This window comes from Stegostoma tigrinum, chromosome 23 (genome assembly GCF_030684315.1).
Source record: "Stegostoma tigrinum isolate sSteTig4 chromosome 23, sSteTig4.hap1, whole genome shotgun sequence".
In the NCBI taxonomy this organism is placed as follows: domain Eukaryota; kingdom Metazoa; phylum Chordata; class Chondrichthyes; order Orectolobiformes; family Stegostomatidae; genus Stegostoma; species Stegostoma tigrinum.
In genome coordinates this window covers 46998278-47018805 of record NC_081376.1, presented here as the reverse complement: position 1 = coordinate 47018805, position 20528 = coordinate 46998278, and the positions used below count along the sequence as shown (strand labels likewise).

The 20528-nt window shown below is 40.1% G+C and overlaps 1 protein-coding gene across 6 annotated transcripts in view; it reads left to right on the top strand.

The window, feature by feature from the left end:
• LOC125462167 (ubinuclein-1-like) overlaps positions 1-20528 on the top strand; it is a 75292-nt gene that overhangs the window by 27888 nt on the left and 26876 nt on the right. For 5 of the 6 annotated variants that reach the window (XR_009447152.1, XM_059654145.1, XM_048551809.2 and 2 more), the window contains 5 exons: positions 4635-4705; positions 6224-6353; positions 12521-12565; positions 13171-13289; positions 20074-20196. Coding sequence is in view for 5 of the 6 variants with exons in the window: in XM_059654145.1 (XP_059510128.1) it covers positions 4635-4705; positions 6224-6353; positions 12521-12565; positions 13171-13289; positions 20074-20196 (488 nt within the window). In the remaining variant the exon portion in view is untranslated. The remainder of the gene's footprint in view (positions 1-4634; positions 4706-6223; positions 6354-12520; positions 12566-13170; positions 13290-20073; positions 20197-20528) is intronic. The other variant, XM_048551808.2, reaches the window with a different exon arrangement.

Here is a 20528-nt window from a genome sequence, read left to right as displayed (position 1 = left end):
AGCAATCTCTTCCCTCGCTTCCGTAATAACCTTGAGTATAACCCGTCTGAACCAGGGGACTTGTCTTTCTTCATATTTTTCAATATTTCTAGCACATGCTCCTTCCTAATGTCAACCTGTTCAAGCATGTTAGCCTGTTTCATGCTGTGCTCACAAACGTCAAGGTCCCTCTCACTCCTTTACTTCTCCACTTTGCAGTTAAATGTTCCACCCTGTTGCCCATTCTTTGCAGCAGATTGTGTCCTCTTCTTGGCTTGCATATCCATTAGTCTTTGTATAATAACAAACTTCTGTAGTTATACATTAATTCGAAAGATGAAGAAACAGTAGATTGTAAACACCTGAGAATTCAGTGCTAATATTGTGGCACTCCACTCGTCAGAACCTAACAACTTGAAAGTAAATAGTTTATTCTCCCCATTTGGTTTCTGTCCACAAACCAATCCTCTATTCATGATAATATTTACCCCAAATCTGAATTGTTATTTTACATCTTAATATTTGACATGCCTTTTCAAAATCCAGACATCCTACATCTACTTAAGCCTGTTTACTGACCCTACTAGTTAAACCCTCCAGAAATTAAATTTGTTATCGCAGTTTTGTAATACTACTTGATCTGTTTGCTGAGCTGGTGTGCTTGTTCACAGATATTTCATTACCCTGCTAGATAACATCGTCAGCACATCTCTAGTTAAAACATTGCTGTTCTGTCCCACTTATTACTTGGTTTGCTGGGGTGGTTGGCATCACTTCCAGTTTTGTTTCAATGGTTTGCATGTGGGTCCAGTTCGGTGTGTTTGTTGACGGACTTGCGCTTGGAATGCCAGGCCTGCACGAATTTCCTGGCATGTCTCTATTAGGTGTGTGCTATTTTGGATGTGTTGTCCCTGTCTAATTCGTGTTCTCCTTTGTCCGTGTATATTGAGACCATTGAGAACTGGTTGTGTCTCTTGATGGTTAGCTGGTGATCATGTCTCCTTTATTGTCAGTTTTCTTCGAGTTTGACCCGTGTAATGTTTCTCGCCATCCTTGCATGGTATTTTGTATATTACGTTAGCCTTAATGGCTGTGAGTTAAGGATCCTTTACGTTGGTCAGTAGCCATCGCCTGGTGGTTAGTTTGTGGGCTACCCTGATGCCTAGTGGCCTGAGTAGTCTTGTGGTCCTCCCTGATAGGTGTCTCGTGTACGGTAGGGTGACTAGTGTGTTTGGCCATGTTGTAGTCTGTTGCAGAGGCAAAGGCGGATTTTTGGGTGTCACACCACAACAAGAAGACACAACACGGCCAGACACATTAGTCACCCTCCTGCACGTGAAAGACTTATCAGATGACCACAAGACTACTCAGGCCCGTAGATATCAGGGTAGCCCACAAACTAACTACCACCCTGCTTCAGCTACTGATGAACATAAAGGATCCCAGATCCACAAACATTAAGGCTAACGTAAAATACAAAATACCATGCAAGGACAGGGAGAAACATTACACAGGCTAAACTAGAAAGCCGAGAATAAGGATACATGATCACCAGCTAGTCACCAAGAGGCATGACCAGTTCACACTGGTCTCAATACACACTGACAAAGGAGGACATAAATTTGACTGGGACAACACATCCCGAATACCACAAGCCAAGTAGAGGCATGACAGGGAATGCCTGGAGGTTTGGCATTCCAACTGGAGCTCAATCAACAACCACACTGAACTGGACCCGATTATACAAAGCACTCGGAAACAAACCTGGAAGTGATACTAACCACCCCAGCAAACTGAGGCATGTTAATAACAAGCGGGATAGAACACCAACACTTCACCGAAGGCATGCTGACGATGTTACCTCACAGGGTGGCGAAATGTCTGCAATCAAACACCAGCACAGTGTGCGAGCCTACAGTCTCATCCGCAACCCGAGCTACAAATCTTCTCAAATTTTGAACTGTATTGACCATCTGATCATAATACGGTTTTCTAAATATGTTAAAAATTTCCTCAAGAAATATACCCACCATTTATTCTGATGATTAATGTGAGGGTAATGTTTCTGTTGTCCCTTGTTTTTAATTTTTTAAATATAAGTGTTACATTTGTTAACTACCAATCTGCTTGGGATATTCTAGAGTCAAGGTGCTTTCAGAAAGTCATAATTCGAGAGTCTAATGTTTTTAACAGATCTTACACTCGTCTATGAATTGTACCAAACAAAGCAACCCTGTCTCAGAAGGGAGTCATTTTTATAGCATACGTAACGTTATATTCCGATATAGTGGCTGCATGTGACTCCAGATCCATAACAATGTGGTTGTCTCTTAAATGCCTTTTTGAAATGGCCTATTGTGTCTCTACTTTGAGGGCAATTAGAAATAGCCAGCAAATGCTGGTCTTGTCAGTGGCACCACATCCAGTGAAATAATTTAAGAAACAGGATAATGTCACTTGCAGTTTCAGGAGAATTGTAAAACTGAATTAATGTTTGTGCCAAGTTTGTGGGTAGTAATGTGAAATAGGGAACACCAGGAACCAGGTTCACTAATGGATCTGATGGTATAAAATTTCATGACACTTGCTTTCAAAATTTCCACGTAGTTGCAAGTTTCTGAATTTACGTAGCATTGTTTGTAATATTCAAATAATTAATCTGGTGTGTGTTTTGCTGAAGAAGGCATTCTGCCAATCACATTAGTTTCAGTGCCAGTGTGATGTTAGATTTTTAGACTACACATACCAATGGCTGGTAGATCATAGTAAACAGCACATCCCTTTAGCTGTTTGCAACAAGCAGGACACTGACCATATTCAACCACTCCATGCTTACAAAACTCAATGTCTAACATTAGAAGTGATTCTGTAATTGAACAGCATTTACTGTATAATCATGAGGGTTTTATTCATTCATGGGATTTGGGCATAGCTGGCTAGGCCAGCATCTATTACCCATCTTTAACTGCTCAGATAGCACTTAAAAGAGTCGATCACATTGCTGTGGATCTGAATTTGGAATCTAGGCCAGACCAGGAAAGGAGACCAGTTACCTCACCTAAAAGGACATTAGTGAACCAGATGTGTTTTTCCAACAATTAACATTAGACCGATAATTCCAAATTTCTACTGCATTCAGATTCCATCATTGCTATAATGGGTTTTGAAGCTACATCTCCAAAGCATTGCTGTAGTAAGAGATAACAAGGTGTGGAGCTGGATGAACACAGCAGGCCAAGCAGTATCTTAAGGAGCACAAAAACTGACGTTTTGGGCCTAGACCCTTCTCCAGAAAAGGGGGAGGGGGAGGGGGAGAGGGTTCTGAAATAAATAGGGAGAGAGGGGGAGGCGGATCAAAGATGGATAGAGGAGAAGATAGGTGGAGAGGAGACAGACAAATTAAAGGGGCGGGGATGGAGCCCTGGGGAGGGGATAGGTCAGTCCGTGGAGGACGGACAGGTCAAGGGGTGGGATGAGGTTAGTAGGAAGGAGATGGAGGTTTGGCTTGAGGTGGGAGGACAGGATAGGTGAGAGGAAGGGAGGTGGGGACGAGGTGGGCTGGTTTTGAGATGCAGTGGGAGGAAGCGCAATTTTGAAGCTTGTGAAATCCACATTGATACCGTTGGGCTGCAGGGTTGCTGTAGTCTCTGGATTAGTAGTCTAGAAATAAAACCACCAGGTCATCATTTCCCCTTGCAAATTACACTGACAACCACTTTTAATATGTCATTGAGTTTATAGTGTGGCACGTGTGCACGGTTTGGAAGTCATATTTATTAATATGTAAAGCCATAGTCTTTACAAACAGCCTCTGCCTTTTTACCTCATCAAAATAGGTGATGGCCATTGAACCTGCTTTAAAGTTTTAAACAAAACTCGACAGTACCCTAAGGTTCCATCATCAATCGATGCATTTGCCTTGGCAGTACGTCCACCAGCTAGAGTCTATTTACTAACCAATCAGCACTGTCTTCCCATACAGTATATATGTTTTCCCTTAATGTTTTTGTGAATTATCCTAATAAGTGCGAGACAAAAAGCTTCAATAAAATGCCTTTTTTTCCAGTGATACTCAACTTGCATGCTACTGAAATACTCTTCGAATCCAGAAAATGTTACGAAAGTCGGCATTGTTCTTATCCCAGATAGTTAGAGATTGAACTATGGAATTGGAGCCAATTTACTGAAACTGAAAAGTTTTTATTTAGAGAGAACATTATAAAGATAAATCTCTAAGCCCAACAACAACAGTTTCAATCTGTCTGTTCTCATGGGGCTATCAGTAAATCCATACTTAATGGTCATTATCTGACTAGTTATTGCACTCATTTTGCAGTTAATAGGTTCTTAACTGACATTGAGCAACTCCAAAAAGTGCATACCAAAATGTTAACTTTTATCAGTACAATTCGTTGTAGGTTTTTTCATACTTGTTTGATATCTTTTAAGATTATTTTTGAAAGTGAAGTGGCCAAAAGACGATTGAATTGAATCTTTTCTTCTTCTTCTGTAGTTATTGGTTGCCATTCAGTTTTGTATATGACAAACTGGTGCTGAAGATCATCAAGAACTGCAGCTCTTTAATCCAATTAAAATAGGCTTTAGAAGGGACCTGAAGGTACGAAAAAAAAGCTGATGATATTCTTGTCTTGTAGGCTGCCAAAGCCTTAGAAGGAGAGGGGAAGCAGAAATTCTTCACACAAGATGTCAATAATATTCTGCTTAAGTAAGTATAATGCAACAATCAATGGTTTCCTTTCAGAAAAGTGAGGCAATTTTCTTTAGAAAGGATGAAAGTAGTTGGTGCCTTAGAAAAATTGTGAAGGGATTTTGATAGGTTGCTGTAACAAATTTGTCTATTTGGGGAGTACAAAACTAGAAGGTACAGAGGAAATCCATTAAAGAATTTTAGGATGGAAACTCCTGAGTGGTTGCAGATAGCTTTCTCTTAAAGCACCAGCGTTAGGCAAGTACAAGTGGTATATGCTAGCAGAATTTAGCAAATTAAGGTGCAAGGAAGCTTGTGTTTAGAATAAGCAGCAGCATGATCAATTAGGCTGATTGTCCTGTAAATTCTATGTAATTTAGAGGTGTTGAATTCCCATGAAAGAGCTTATTTTACTCTATCAGCCAAACATATGGGCTGATTTTCAGTTTCATTACATGCACAAATCAAAACTATTTAACAATTTTCTGTAACTACTATCAGACTAGATTACATAAATGTATACAATGTACTTTTTCAAAATTGCTTTTCAAATTAAACTTGTCACATCATGTCATAAGTACTTTGCCTCAAGGCAGGTCCTTGGTTTATTGTCTGCCACTCATATCTTGAGCAGCTCCCTTGGCAGTTTTTGTCAGTGGTACTTTGTATTGCTTTCCACACTCGAGGGTTGGGCATGAAGGCAGATCCTAAATTTACCTCAGTAGAGATGAAACCAAACTGATGCTGTTGGTTTAATTTTGAACCTGGAATAAATGTTAGTGATAAGCACAGTGTTTAGTGAACCTCGAGTTCCGATTTAGGGGAAAAAATTTCCAAAGAATTGCAAATGCTGGAAATCAGAAACAAAAACAGAAATTGCTTAGAAGTACAGAGAAAACAGAATTAATATTTTGTGTCCAGTGGCCCATCTTCAAAACTGTAGAGATGCTGTCAGGCCTGCTGAGCTTTTCCAGTAATTTGTTTTTGTTTGCGCAGATTACGGATGTGAGTATAAAAGGCTGCATGGTCGATGTAACTTTGAATCTTGTTCTAATGTTTGGAGAATTGTGCAAGGCCAGCTATTCTCCATCTAAGTTCACAATGCCCTTTGCCGTCACCTGAAGCTCTGCTCCAAGAGAGCAAATTTAAACAATTTACTCTTGTTTTTCTGCTGCAGTACATCATTCCTCGTGCTGCATGAACAAAGTATCTCCTTGTATTGTTAGTTGTGTTGTGTGATGTGAATAACAAGTCATTGAAGTGGTGGTAAAGCTGATTTCTTGCCATCCAAGTACTTAGTGCAGGACAGAGTGGCCGAAGTTCAAATTAACAAATCTGTTTCCATTGTATAACCTGGTGTTGTTTGAACTGCCAATTTTAAAATTATTTTATCTTGCAATGTTTATATGTAGCATTGAAGCATGAATGTGTGTTAGTATAGTACAGAAGTATAGTTGTTTCTAATTTCTATCATGATGTGTCTGTAAGGATCTCACTGTGCACTCTTCATCTATTTTGATGTGTTTGTGCTTTCAGTATTGAACTTCAGTCCCGTGAATTGAATAGTCAGGCCCGCTCTGGGGTTTATGCACACCTGGCATCCTTCTTACCATGTAGCAAGGATACGCTCGTCAAAAGGGCAAAGAAGCTGCACATGAATGAGCAGGTAACTAATGTGAAAATTAGTCTTCCGGAATAAAATCCATTTCTGCAACTGAGTCTTGCTTTGAGGAAAACCATTTACAGATACATTATTGCATTCCTATTTTTAAAAAAATCTGTGACAGATTAAAGATCTTTGCAGCCAAATTTGCAACATGGCAATATCTTAAAATTTAAACTTTTATACTCGAATTATTACTAGCTTTAGTTATTGTAAATTTGAGTATACATTCTTATCGTTATGCTAGTTCAAGAGTATTCTTAGGAATAAATTTTTATTTTGCAGTAAGTCTTGTTTACAAATGAAGTTCTTTTTAAGATTAATGCTTGGAAAGATTTATATTAATGTTTAAATACTTATATAAACAAATTGCCTTTTTGACAGTGGTCCAGGAGCGCATATTTAAATTCTGAAAATACTGTGCAGTAGCCTATTATTGTAGTTATTTGATTAAAGCATTTGCTGGTTGTATGTTTAAGAATGCACAACAGTCATGTCCAAAAGTTGTATGGTTAGCACATGACCTCATCTATTTCATCTTTTCCAATACGTTGCTGGATAAAGTCATCTTCAGCACATGTTATACATTGTGACCTCCTATCCTTATACATTCCTGAAAGCATATTCCTTTGTCATCTTTATTTTGTCTGCTCTTATCACATGTAAGGATGGCACAGTTTACTGCTACAATTAAGGGAAAGAACATCTTGCTAAATGCTGCTGTGCTAATTATCTGTTAAATCAACCTTTTTGATCACTCATGATTTGCTGGAACACTCCTATTTCAATGGGTTATAGTACAGATAGCTATGCCTTTGTGGCGTATACATGGTACATTAAGCTTATTATCGAGACTGACACTATGGTGTTGTGTTGTTGCGGATGTCCTCTGTTACATGAATGGTTACAACAAAGATTAAACTATTAATGCAGTTCACATGAGTACAAAAGATCCTGTTGCAAAGGAGGAGGGAGTTCCAGTGTTCTGACCTATGTTCTTCTATAATATCGCTTCTTCCGACCAAACAAGAGTAGGTGTTTTATCTCCATTGTAGTTGCTGGGATTTTGTCGTAACAGAATTGGTAATACATTTTCCTACACAAAGCCACTACATTTCACAATTGTTTCTTGCTTGAAGTACTTTGTGACGTGAGACTATACAAAGAAACCATAGATTAAATGACTAAAGCCCTTTATAGACTTGTTACTCATGTAAACTATCAGAATTCTTATTTGTGGAAACAAAAGTTGAGGTACGCAAGAGTGGAAGAAGAGCCCCTTTCAGTGGCATCAACATTGTGATCACTCACCAGGATCTAAGATCGGAGACAGGTCAACTTTTATAGCAACCTCAGTACTTGGGCACTGAACCAAGTCAGTATTCAGCATTTCAAGGCAATTGTTTTACCACTTTGCATTCGTGGAATGTGGGCCAGCAGTTAACATGCATTCCAAAATGCCTTTGAGAGGTAGTGGTGAGCTTTGTCTTGAACTGCTGCTGTACTTTTTACGTACACCCACAATCCACACTGTTGTTAAGAAGGAAATCCCAGGATTTTACCTCAATGGCAATGAAGGAATATTGATATAGTATGATGCCAGGATGCTATTGTGGCTTGGAGGGCACTTTGCAAGCGGTCATGTTGGTATGCATTTGTTACCCTTATCCTCCAAGGTAGTTCTGGTCATGGGTTTGAAATATGCCAACGAAGAAGTCTTAGCAAGTTAACTGAATTGCATCTTGTAGTTGGTGCGTGCTTCTGCCAATGTACGAAGGGAGTTCATGTTGAAGAAGGTGGATGGGTTCAATCAAGTAGGCTCCATTATCCCAAATGACTTTAGTATTGTTGGAGCAACAGTTTCAATGAGGAGTGGGATAAAGCACTTGGGGCTAAAGGGATGAGAGGGTTTGGGTGGGGTAGGGGTGTGCAGGGTGGAGAAGGTAGGAACAAGCTATTAAGTTGGATGATTAGCCACGATAATGATAACAGAGCACCCTTGAAAGGTCAAATGGCCAACTCCTTTTCTATGTTTCTATGGATGGACATTAGGACGGTGGGACGGAGAAAATACAGAGTATCACTTTTGAGTTTCTCACTCGTGACCTGTTCTTGTAACTGCAGTGTTTATATGGCTGGTCCAGTTAATCAGTTTCAGGTTAATGGTTTAAACACCCACCCCACTGCATTGTGGTTTTATTTGTATGGACCTCACTTTCTTAGGATGCTTAATTCTGTGAAATTACAAACGTGCACCAGCTCTGAGCCCACTGCAAAAAATTGCTGTGGATCTGTGAACAGGACAGCAGCAGCAAGATTCTTCAACCCAGTAGATTGGAGAATCCCACTGGACATGCAGGGTTCAAACCAGGAAGAATGATGTAGGAAATGTAAATTAAATTCAAGTGGTATTCTGAAAAGCAGTCTGAGGGTTGGAAACTGCAGGAGAGATATTTAAAAACAGGCAGAAAAATAGTCTCTGGAATGATAGTCTGAGAATTTTTTCAAGGTAGAAAGATTGTTCTGTATTATAATTTATTATCACATTTAAAATTCTCTCTTGATTGCACCATCCCTAAGTCTCTGAGCTGTTCTTAGTATTGGTTTGTCGTATTTCGTATTGAATTCTAGCAAGTTTAACTAATTTCAATGGCAAATGCATCACCAAGGACTATGACAAAACCACAATGTGGCTGCATAGGATGTCTCTGTCGAGATTTCCTTGTTTTAAGTGCACATGTGCATGCTCCAAATGTTGCTGTCTGATTTCCTTTCAATGGTTGTGTGACGCTGCATCCATGTTGTTTTCATTGCAGATTCTGGGCTAACTGTTCATAATGCTGAAATTTAACTATATTAACTTTCTTTGCAAATGACACGCAACTTTATCACCCTTTACAGCATGATTTCGTTCTGTCTGTCTTTATAGGAACATTTTGCACATATGCTCTTAAAAGTTTGTAGTAATAATTTGACCTTTCAACAGTGAAAATTGCTTGTTTATTTGACCGTTGTTAAAGATTAAAGTTAAATACTGCTGTGGACTTTGTTTAAGCACAAGATTGTCTGATATAAAACCCGCATGGGTATGAGGCAACTGTTGATTGAAGAGTGTGGAGAGAGTGATCAGTAAAGTTTATCTACGTGCTTCGTGTTTCAATATTAGTAAGTCTGCTGAAAGGCCAAGTGGTGATAGTTAAGGCTGTACGTTAGTTCAAGAGTCTTACTACCACTGAATGATCAAATCACGAGTCAGCAGCAGACAGTTAGAGAGAGGAGATACTTATTAACTGTGGATGAACATCTTTATTAAAGTTGTAAACTCAAATCATTTTTAATTGCTGTGTGCAAATGGACAGTTGTCATATAAGTAATCAAAGCCATTTGTTTTATTTGTCAATGCAGTGTTCTTATTTTATTTCTAATCGGATTTTCCTCAATCAGATATAATAATGTAACAATTTTTTCTAGTACATGGCTCTTTTATATATTTCCTTTAAAAACCATTTTCTTATCATCCAGTGGTAATGCTGATGCACTTCTTTCCCTACCTTTTGGAAAGCTAAATCTTATTTTGTCACTCTATTTCTTTTCCTAGCCATAACTCCTATTTCAGCAGCTTAAATATCACAGCACTGTACTGTACTTTGTACAAGTTGCATCTGATTTTTTTTGATCTTTTACATGTGGAAATTATGAATCATTTGAGTAGGCAGTACTTTTTTTAATTTTACCTCTAGACAACAGCACATCCTGCCATCAGAGAAAAACTCCCTTTGTATTTAAAAAGTTAAGACCTAAGTTTAAATTGCTCTCTTCTGTTCATTCTTCATTAGGTTTTATGGTTATACTGTACCCTGAATGCATTGTAACAATTGTAGATCAAAGCTTGCAATGGAGCTGAAATGCTGACATTGAAGGCTGGGGTGAAATTACCTTTTGTATTGAGAAACTTTATAGGAAAGTTCCTGTAGTTCAGGAGATTATGCCAGGTGGAAGGAACGGGAGAGAAGATCAGTTTGAGCACTTGTGATTAGATAAAGCCAAGTATCAGTTTTGGTCATGTTATTTTCACCTTTGCCTCTAAGCAAAAAGATTTTGGGCTCAAAATCCACATGAGGCTCTGAGCACCCAAGCCAAATTACCACACAGTACCAAAGTGAATTTTTTTTTTTAAAGAGCCTTCCTTCGTATAAGTGATTTAAATAGAGATAAAAACAGAAATTGCGAGAGAAGCTTAGCAGGTCTAGCAGCACCTGTAGAATGCAAGCAGAGTTGATATTCTGAAGAATGGTCACTGGACCCAAAACATTAACTCTACTTTTCTGTCAGCAGGTCTGGCAGCATCTATTTCTGATTTCGAACATACACAGTTCTTTGTTTTTATTTAGTGATTAAATAGAGATCTTGTTTGTCTGCTTTGGATGGTTGCTTCAGATCAAGATCCCCGATATCTTCTGAAGGGGGGTCACTGGAATCGAAATGTTACTGCTGAGTTTTTCCAGTGGTTTCTGTTTTTGCTTCTGATTTCCAGCATCTGTAATTTGTTTTTTGCCCCTGATATCTTGCTTCACATTCCTCCTCAACCAACACTAGAAGAATTTTTTTTCATTTTGCAGGTTTGTTTTTACTCACTGAATTACAAACACTCAATATATTTGTTACCACACTCAATATTGTATGAGAGCTACTTTGAGGCAGATGGACAAACTAGAATGAAAGAACTTGGTTCATGCAGCAATTTGCCAAAGCTCAGCATTTCATGTCTAATTAACGACTTCTGAAATATATTCACTGTCATTTCTGTTGATGACCTTTAGCAATTAAACCCCTGTGAAGGCTCCAGAAATGGCACCGCGACAGTTGACCAAGATCATTTGTTTTTGTGATGTTTGATTAGATAAATTTTGACTCGTGCATGGAAAGAATTGCTCTAATTTTGTGCAATTGAATCTTTTATGTGAATGTGAACAGGGAGTTAGGACCGTGATTTAATGTATTTTCTGAAAGAGGTTGCCTCCAACAGTTTCATACTTGCCTAATAAATTTTGAGGCATTTTAGCCAATAATGGAGGTGAAGATATGACTTGCTGACTTGCAGTTAAAAGTCTTAACCACATGACCAAGCTGACAGTCACACATTTTAGAGGTGTTAAGCTTTTGTTTAAAGTCTGAATATTTAAATATTCCTGGTTAAGCTGGCTGTGTTCTGATAAAGGTGATGTCAAAAGAAAATACAACACTCTCTTTACCACAAGCAAAGATTGGAGCTCTTCTCCAGTTCATCTCATCGTTTTAACTTCATTTGGAGAATATCGAAGTTTGTAGTAATGCTGAAAATACATTGCCACCCCTGGGTTTTGCGTAAAAGATGACTTGCATTAAGCAGTCACTCTCACAGCAGCAACAATTGGTTATTTAATCCAGATTTGGCTCCTATTGACAATATTATTGTTCCATAAAATGGGTGCTTTCCAGAAAAGCAATGAGATTGTCATTTCAAACATTCATGTTTACTATTGCTTATAACCTGTCAGTACGTACTTCATAAATTCTTCAAAATTGATTCTACAAAGGAACGTTAAATTTGTCCTCAACATTTTCTGTTGACTCTCAGTTATTTTAACAGTTTCCTATGTCATGAGCTTAGTAAGAACATTGTATTCACTTTGGGCTTGTTTAATTGTGCCACCCTTAAGAAAGTGATCACGAGGAGATAAGATCATGCATACTTCATTTTTTTTTAGTCTTCTCCTGGTAATTCAAATCCAGTTTCTGTGCTAAAAGGGTGACAATATCCAGTAATTTAAATAAAACAATAAATAGAAAGCAACATTTTTGTGCTCTAATTATTTACATCATCGCAAATTTTGAATTAAGTAATTTTGAATTAGGAGGAGTAGACTATTGAATTCATGAACCATGGTCTGCCAGTGTAAGACCATGTCAAATCAGCAAACATAAATTGTCTTGAGTGCAATTGATTTAATGTGAATTAAGATCTGGTACTCATACATGACCAGCTTCTATCCTGCTTTAGCTCCTATGTTGCTTTTTCCATAAAATATATTTTGGACAAAGAGTAGGGGAAATTATCTCTACTCCCCTAATTCTGATGTGGGAGTTTGGTTAAGCAACTAATTTTCTGTCCTCTTAAAAAATTATTACAGACTGGGGAAAAATGGCTGGTAAAGACAGGTGAATGCTTAATGCAGGTGAGCGTTTATTTGGGTTTCACTGTCTATAATGAATAAATGAATTCTTAAGGATTTTACATGAAAATGTTTAATGTTATGTCTGCATTGCTTCATGTACTTGCTTTTTAATGTGTGATCATAAAACTATTGCCTATATGCAAGTCGCAGTAGAACCTACCGTCTGATTACACAGCTTTATATAATGTTTTAAATTTTGTATTTAGTATTCCAAGTAGAGCCATTTTCAGATAAGTTAGCCTCAGTTCTGCACGGTTAATCTGACCAGTTTAATGAGAAATTGACATTTTGGATTGCCATACCTCCTCCAAATAAGTTTCTGCCATTAAGTATTAGAGCTCTTTGTAGTGAATGAAAAAAATGTACTATTATCTTTGCTATTGCAGGAATGCAGGTCTGAGCAGATTATGCATATCAGATTCGGTCAAATATAGCAAGTCTGCTGCAAACCTTTCTAAAACTGATGAATTTGAGGGGTTGGGGATGATCCAATGTACTTTTTTTTTTCAAAATTCTGAACCCACTGTACTGCCCGGGTCGTCATGATAAGTACTTGAATTTACTAAAGAAGAGAAATACAGTTGCTTTTAATTCTTTTCCTGCAGGATGGCCGGCTGAAGGAACCAATACATAAATTAAAAGAAGCAATTGGGAAAGCAATGCCGAATCAAATAGCAAAGTATCAAGATGATTGTCAAGCTCATAGCCAAGCCAAGATTGCCAAGTATGTGCCATACAGCTTAACATCTCAGTTGCATTAACACCTGTTATTGGAAACATGTTAGTCCATTTTAAAGGCTGTAATTTCAAAACACTTAGAATTGCCAATGTTGTCATGTTGTTTAATAAGGGTAGCAGGGGTAATCCAGGAAATTACAGGCCTGTGAGCCTCATTTTGGGGTTATGGAAATTATTGGAAGAGACTCTCAAGGACAAGGTCAGACGCAAATGGACTTATTAGGGATAGACGGCATGGTTTTGTGCGGGGGAGGTCATGCCTCACTAACTTGATTGAATGTTTTGCAGAAGTGAAAAAGCAGTTGTTGCCTACATGAACTTTAGTAAAGCCTTTGACAAGGATCCTCACGACAGTCTGGTACAAAAGGTGAAGTTACATGGTATCGGGGTGACTTGGCAAGATGGATACAGAACTGGCTTAGTCACAAGAGACAGCGGGTAGCAGTGGAAGGATGCTTTTCAGAATGGAGGTCTGTGACTATTGGTTCCCACATGGATCAGTACTGGGACCTCTGTGGTGTACATAAATGATTTGGAGGAAAATGTGGCTTGTCTAATTGGTAGGTTTGCGGACAATGAAAAGATTAGTGTCATAGAAGTCAGTGGAATTGGTGGATAGATGGACATCAGTGTACTAAGCTTCGAGGATGACACGAAAACATAACGGAAGTCAAGTAATTAGGTAGATACATATAATTTGCAGAAGGATATAGACAGATTAAGTGAGTGAGCAAAATCTTGGCAGCTGGAGTATAATGTGGGAAAATGTGAGGTTTTGGACTTTGGCGGGAAGAGTAGAGGAGCTGAGTATTAAATGAAGAAAGACTGCTGAAAGCTACAGTACAGAGAGACTGTGAGTCCATGTGAATCACAAAAATCTAGCATCCCAAGTTCAGCAAGTAAAAGAAAAGAAATGGAGTGCTGAATTTCTCCTCAAAGTGAATCAGTTATAAAATATCGAAGTCTTGTTAAAACTGAATGTTAAGCTCAAGAAGAACGTGGTGAATATGTGGGACTCGGTGCCACAGAAGGCTGCGGAGGCCAAATCACTGAATGCATTTAAGGCAAAGATAGGTTTTTTTTGATTAGTCAGGGGATCAAAGGTTATGGAAAGAAGGCAGGATAATGTGGTTGAGAAGAGTATCAGCCATCATCAAATGGCAGAACAGACAAGATAGGCAAAATGGTCTAATTCTTCTCAGATAATGGGAACTGCAGATGCTGGAGAATCCAAGATAATAAAATGTGAGGCTGGATGAACACAGCAGGCCAAGCAGCATCTCAGGAGCACAAAAGCTGACGTTTTGGGCCTAGACCCTTCATCAGAGAGGGGAATGGGGTGAGGGTTCTGGAATAAATAGGGAGAGAGGGGGCGGCGGACCAAAGATGGAGAGAAAAGAAGATAGGTGGAGAGAGTATAGGTGGGGAGGTAGGGAGGGGATAGGTCAGTCCAGGGAAGACGGACAGGTCAAGGAGGTGGGATGAGGTTAGTAGGTAGATGGGGGTGTGGCTTGGGGTGGGAGGAAGGGATGGGTGAGAGGAAGAACAAGTTAGGGAGGCAGAGACAGGTTGAACAGTCCCTCTTCCGCACCTACACAGGCCCCAAACCCCACCTCTTCCTCCGGTACATTGATGACTGTATCGGCGCCGCCTCTTGCTCCCCAGAGGAGCTCAAACAGTTCATCCACTTCACCAACACCTTCCACCCCAACCTTCAGTTCACCTGGGTCATCTCCAGCACATCCCTCACCTTCCTGGACACCTCAGTCTCCATCTCAGGCAACCAGCTTGTAACTGATGTCCATTTCAAGCCCACCAACTCCCACAGCTATCTAGAATACACCTCCTCCCACCCACCCTCCTGCAAAAATTCCATCCCCTATTCCCAATTCCTCCACCTCCGCCGCATCTGCTCCCACGACAAGACATTCCACTCCCGCACATCCCAGATGTCCAAGTTCTTCAAGGACCGCAACTTTCTCCCCACAGTGATCGAGAACGCCCTTGACCGCGTCTCCCGTATTTCCCGCAACACGTCCTTCACACCCCGCCCCCGCCACAACCGCCCAAAGAGGATCCCCCTCATTCTCACACACCACCCCACCAACCTCCGGATACAATGCATCATCCTCCGACACTTCCGCCATCTACAAGCCAACCCCACCACCCAAGACATTTTTCCATCCCCACCCCTGTCTGCTTTCCGGAGAGACCACTTTCTCCATGACTCCCTTGTTCGCTCCACACTGCCCTCCAACCCCACCACACCCGGCACCTTCTCCTGCAACCGCAGGAAATGCTACACTTGCCCCCACCCTCCTCCCTCACCCCTATCCCAGGCCCCAAGTTGACATTCCACATTAAGCAGAGGTTCACCTGCACATCTGCCAATGTGGTATACTGCATCCACTGTACCCGGTGTGGCTACCTCTACGTTGGGGAAACCAAGCGGAGGCTTGGGGACCGCTTTGCAGAACACCCCCGCTCAGTTCACAATAAACAACTGCACCTCCCAGTCGCAAACCATTTCCACTCCCCCTCCCATTCTCTAGATGACATGTCCATCATGGGCCTCCTGCACTGCCACAATGATGCCACCCGAAGGTTCCAGGAACAGCAACTTATATTCCGCCTAGGAACCCTGCAGCCTAATGGTATCAATGTGGACTTCACCAGTTTCAAAATCTCCCCTTCCCCCACCGCATCCCTAAACCAGCCCAGTTCGTCCCCTGCCCCCACTGCACCACACAACCAGCCCTGCTCTTCCCCTCCACCCACTGCATCCCAAAACCAGTCCAACCTGTCTCTGCCTCCCTAACCTGTTCTTCCTCTCACCCATCCCTTCCTCCCACCCCAAGCCGCACCCCCATCTACCTACTAACCTCATCCCACCTCCTTGACCTGTCCGTCTTCCCTGGACTGACCTATCCCCTCCCTACCCCCCCCACCTATACTCTCTCCACCTATCTTCTTTTCTCTCCATCTTCGGTCCGCCTTCCCCTCTCTCTCTATTTATTCCAGAACCCTCACCCCATCCCCCTCTCTGATGAAGGGTCTAGGCCCGAAACGTCAGCTTTTGTGCTCCTGAGATGCTGCTTGACCTGCTGTGTTCATCCAGCCTTGCATTTTATTACCCTAATTCTTCTCATCTGTCTTCTGGTCTTGTGGACTAGGAGGCCAAATTGCATCTCAAAACAGACCATCTCCTCGGTAGTTTTCTTTGTGTGTTACGTTCAAGGTCTGAGAGGCTGAAGTGTTAAAGAACAGCAGGGAATTTGTTAAGGGAGGGATTCACTCTGCAGCAGCAAGGTTAGACTAACTGTTTCATGCCAAAATGGCTGATGTCATGTCCTATGATCAGGCTCTGAAAGCAACAGCTGAACATACATAAATACACAATACTGTACAAGGCACAAGAACAATTTTGGTCCCCTTGTCTAAGGAGAGATAGACTAATGTTGGAGGCAGTGCAGAAAGGCTTGCAAGGTTGCACAAGGGTTATGGAGGGCTTTTCTTGTGAGCAGATAATGTGTAAATTGGGCTTGTACTCATTAGAGTTTACAGGGGTGTGAGGCAACCTTATTTTTACATACAAGGTTCTTGGGGTACTTAACAGGGAACAAAGTTAGTATCCACCCTGTTGTGGGAAAGTCTGGGACCCTAATCTGAGTTGTTACCATCTGATAAAGTCTGAAGAAATGCCCGAGCGATAGTGGAATGAGGAACAAGTGATGTATGCATTAGTTGAGTTAATTGCGTAAGAATTGATTGTGTGTGTTGAGCAGCTAGTTATCATGAGAGGAGAGAATGAAATAAAGCTCGAACATAAAAGTTGAGACTTTAATTCTGTTTAAGTTTTACCTTTTGGAGTAACTGAAGGTAAAGGATTGCCCATTTAAGACATTTTTATAATTCAGCTGATGTTATTACTGAAAAAGTAATATTCCACATTGAAATATGGCTTGATTGATCATAGTTTTATTTTTGATTTTAATGAGGTTGTCTTTCACTGAGACACAAGTGCTTGCAGGCTTGGTTTTAACAATGAAGCAAATTTGTTATGCAAAAAAATTGAAGAGAAAATAGAACAAACTAAAGTATTGGCACAACATGTTTAAAAATTCCAAAACACAGCATAAACTACACTGCCATTAAACTCAACAGCACTCCATTGCAGTATTCAAATAACAGAGGGTGAATTCCCTTCTCTATTACACATTGTGTTTGACCCAGCTTTAATTCCATGATCTGAGCCACTTAATTATTAGTCTTTAAGAAAAGTTTAAAAGCACACGACCATAGCAAATCAAAAATAAACTCAATATCGAGAAATACGCTGAGAATACTCCAGAAAGTGGAAATCCCCAGTGAGTATGTCAGATAACTGAGCAGAGACTTTCTCAGCTTCAAACAAGCCTTCAGCGTTTTAACAAAAACGCATATTGTCCGGAAATTTAAACCAAAGCCACTTATCCTGAGGTAATCTATTTTGTACCTGTCTAAACCATCCCCATTTCATCAGGCCGGACTGTGCACATTTCAGCTTCAGACCAGACTTGTGTAAAACTGCCAAACTGAAAATATTGGACTTCAGTTTTCCAGTCTCATGTGTTTCCCCTAACCAAAAGAAAAATAAAATGAACCTTTTGACCTTCTAAACTGAAACCCTAATACACATTGTTTGTTTATTTTTGTTCACTTTAACTGGCACAGCTGTTACAAACAAAATCCCATTACCTGCCAGAAACATTCTCTGTTTTTAGAAAGAAATCTCTGGTGCTACAGAAATACCTACAAGCTAATCATTCAGTGCTTTTCAGACATGCAAACCAAAACCCAAAAGCCACTAGCTTAAGCCCAAACTCTCCAATAAAGTCAGTCATACAGCAGGGAAATAGACCCTTCAGTCCAACATATCCATGCCGACCAAGTTTCCCAAACTAAACTAGCCCTACTTGCCTATGTTTGGTCTTTATCTCTCTCAAACCTTTCCTGTTCATGTACTTATCCAAATGTGTTTTAAATGTCATAACTGTGTACCTCCATCTACCACTCCTTTTAGCAGTTCATTCCACGTATATTTCATACTCTGTGTGGAAACTATTGCCCCTCAGGTCGCTTTTAAATCTTTCCCCTTGTGGCATAACCTATGCCCCTTTGAACTCCCTACCCTAGAGGAAAAAACCTTTGCTAATTATATAAACACGCACCTTGCAGCACAACAGAGATGAAGAGGAATTTCTTCTGAGGGTAGTGATTCTGTAGAATTCTGTATGACAGAGGGCTTCCGATTCACTGCCATTAAGAACGTGAGGTCCTGATGGACAAGTGTTTCATAGTAAAGGAATTAAGAGTTATGTGGGAAGGACAGGAAGTTAAGTTAAGGAGCATCAGATCAGTTATGATGTCATTGAAATCTGTCCCTGTGTCTAATGGTCGTCTTGCATCTCAGTTGTGATGCAAGGTGTGTGTTTATGTAGCAAAGGTGTTTTACCTGGGATGGGGATGGATTTCAAAACTCGGCAGCATGGGTTTAAGGTGAGGGGGGAAGGATTTTAAAAGGGACCAGAGGGGCAGTGTTTTTCACATGGTGTGTTTTGTATGTGGAATGAACTGCCAGAGGAAGTGGTACATGCAGGCACAATTGTAACATTTAAAAGACATTTAGATAGGTACATGGATAGGAAAGGTTTAGAGAAATATCAGCTAGGAACAGGCAAGTGGGACTAGTTTAGTTTGGGAAACTTGGTTGAGTTGGACCGAAGGGTATATTTTCAACTTGTGTGATTCTATGACATTATTTTAGAGTGGATTACACTTGCATTTGAAGCTAATTCTTGACCTTGGGAACAGCAGGAAGTAATTTAACCTTCCCAACCTGTTTGGTCAGTTGATCAAATCATGGCTGATCTGGATATTAATCCCTTCCACCTGTTATGTTTCATGTCCCTTAATACTCTTGCCCAATAAAGATGTTTCTCATTCTCAATTTTCAAATGTCGAGTTGACCTTACCACAACAGGATTCTTTCGTGAAGAGTTGGGCCGGGGTGGGTTTCAAAGTTTGAGATTTTGACTACTTTTTAAATGCTTCTTGACATCGTTCCAATTACCTTTGATCTAACTTTAAGGTTATGCCCTACTATTGTGAACTACCCTCCTCTTCCTTGCAACCGACCCAACCCCAAAAAAGTGCAATCACAACACTGGTACCTGGTCCGCCCCAGTCTATCGTGTTCACAAAAAGCATAAAACATTCAACCCAGGAATTACTGTCCCATCAGTATACTCTTTAAGATTAGCAAAGTGACAGATGATGTTAGCACCATTGCTATCAAGTGGAACTTTAATGACCTGCTCAGCTTTGAGTCCTGCCAGGAGCACTGGCTGTAGATCAGTTACAGTCTTGGTCCAGACATATATTTTAAACAGCCGAAGTGCAGAGGTTAGGTGAGACTGCACTTGATATGAAGCATTTGCATTAGTCTTAACCGTGTATGATGTCAAGATCTCCTTCAAAAATTTGACAAATTTAGCAAAACAAAATCCCGTAATGCATGCAGTAGTATCATGCATAAAGGAAGATAGTTAAAAATAATTTGACTTACAAAGTATGAATAAGTTATGAGTGTACTTTGGTTCTTTACTGAAGAACTGCATTTAAAGAACTCAGTTTTTGTTTTAACTTTACATTATGCCTTTCACTGACTTTTTGTATTATGCTCTCTCTCTAATTCTGCAAGTAACCTGTTTCCTACTTCTCATCTGCAGGATGATGGGGGAAGATAAGGACCAGAAGGAGAGAATGTTTTCTGATGATGATGATGAAGACGACAAGTTGGGAAGAAGAGTTGTAGGACCTCGTAAAAAGTTTCACTGGAATGATGAGATCAGGTTCAATATGTTGCTGGCTTTAATAGACTGTATAAGGCATTTGTATCAGTAGTATGTTTATGAACTGCAACTGGATAAAAATATAATTGTGGTTTATATGTGTGTTTTATATGATATCTTAGTGTGAGCTTATTGATTGATGTGTCTGCGTATCAAATCATTCGAATTGTGCTACTGTTTCAGAGTGTTCCATAACTGGAGTCACTGGGGAAACTGAGTGAAGTGAGAGTGCATAACATTGGCAATTACCAGAATGGACCATTGATAGGCAAAATTGGGGAGGAGATCCCCGAATGACCTCAGAATTTAGGTTAGGGGTGTACACTTGATAC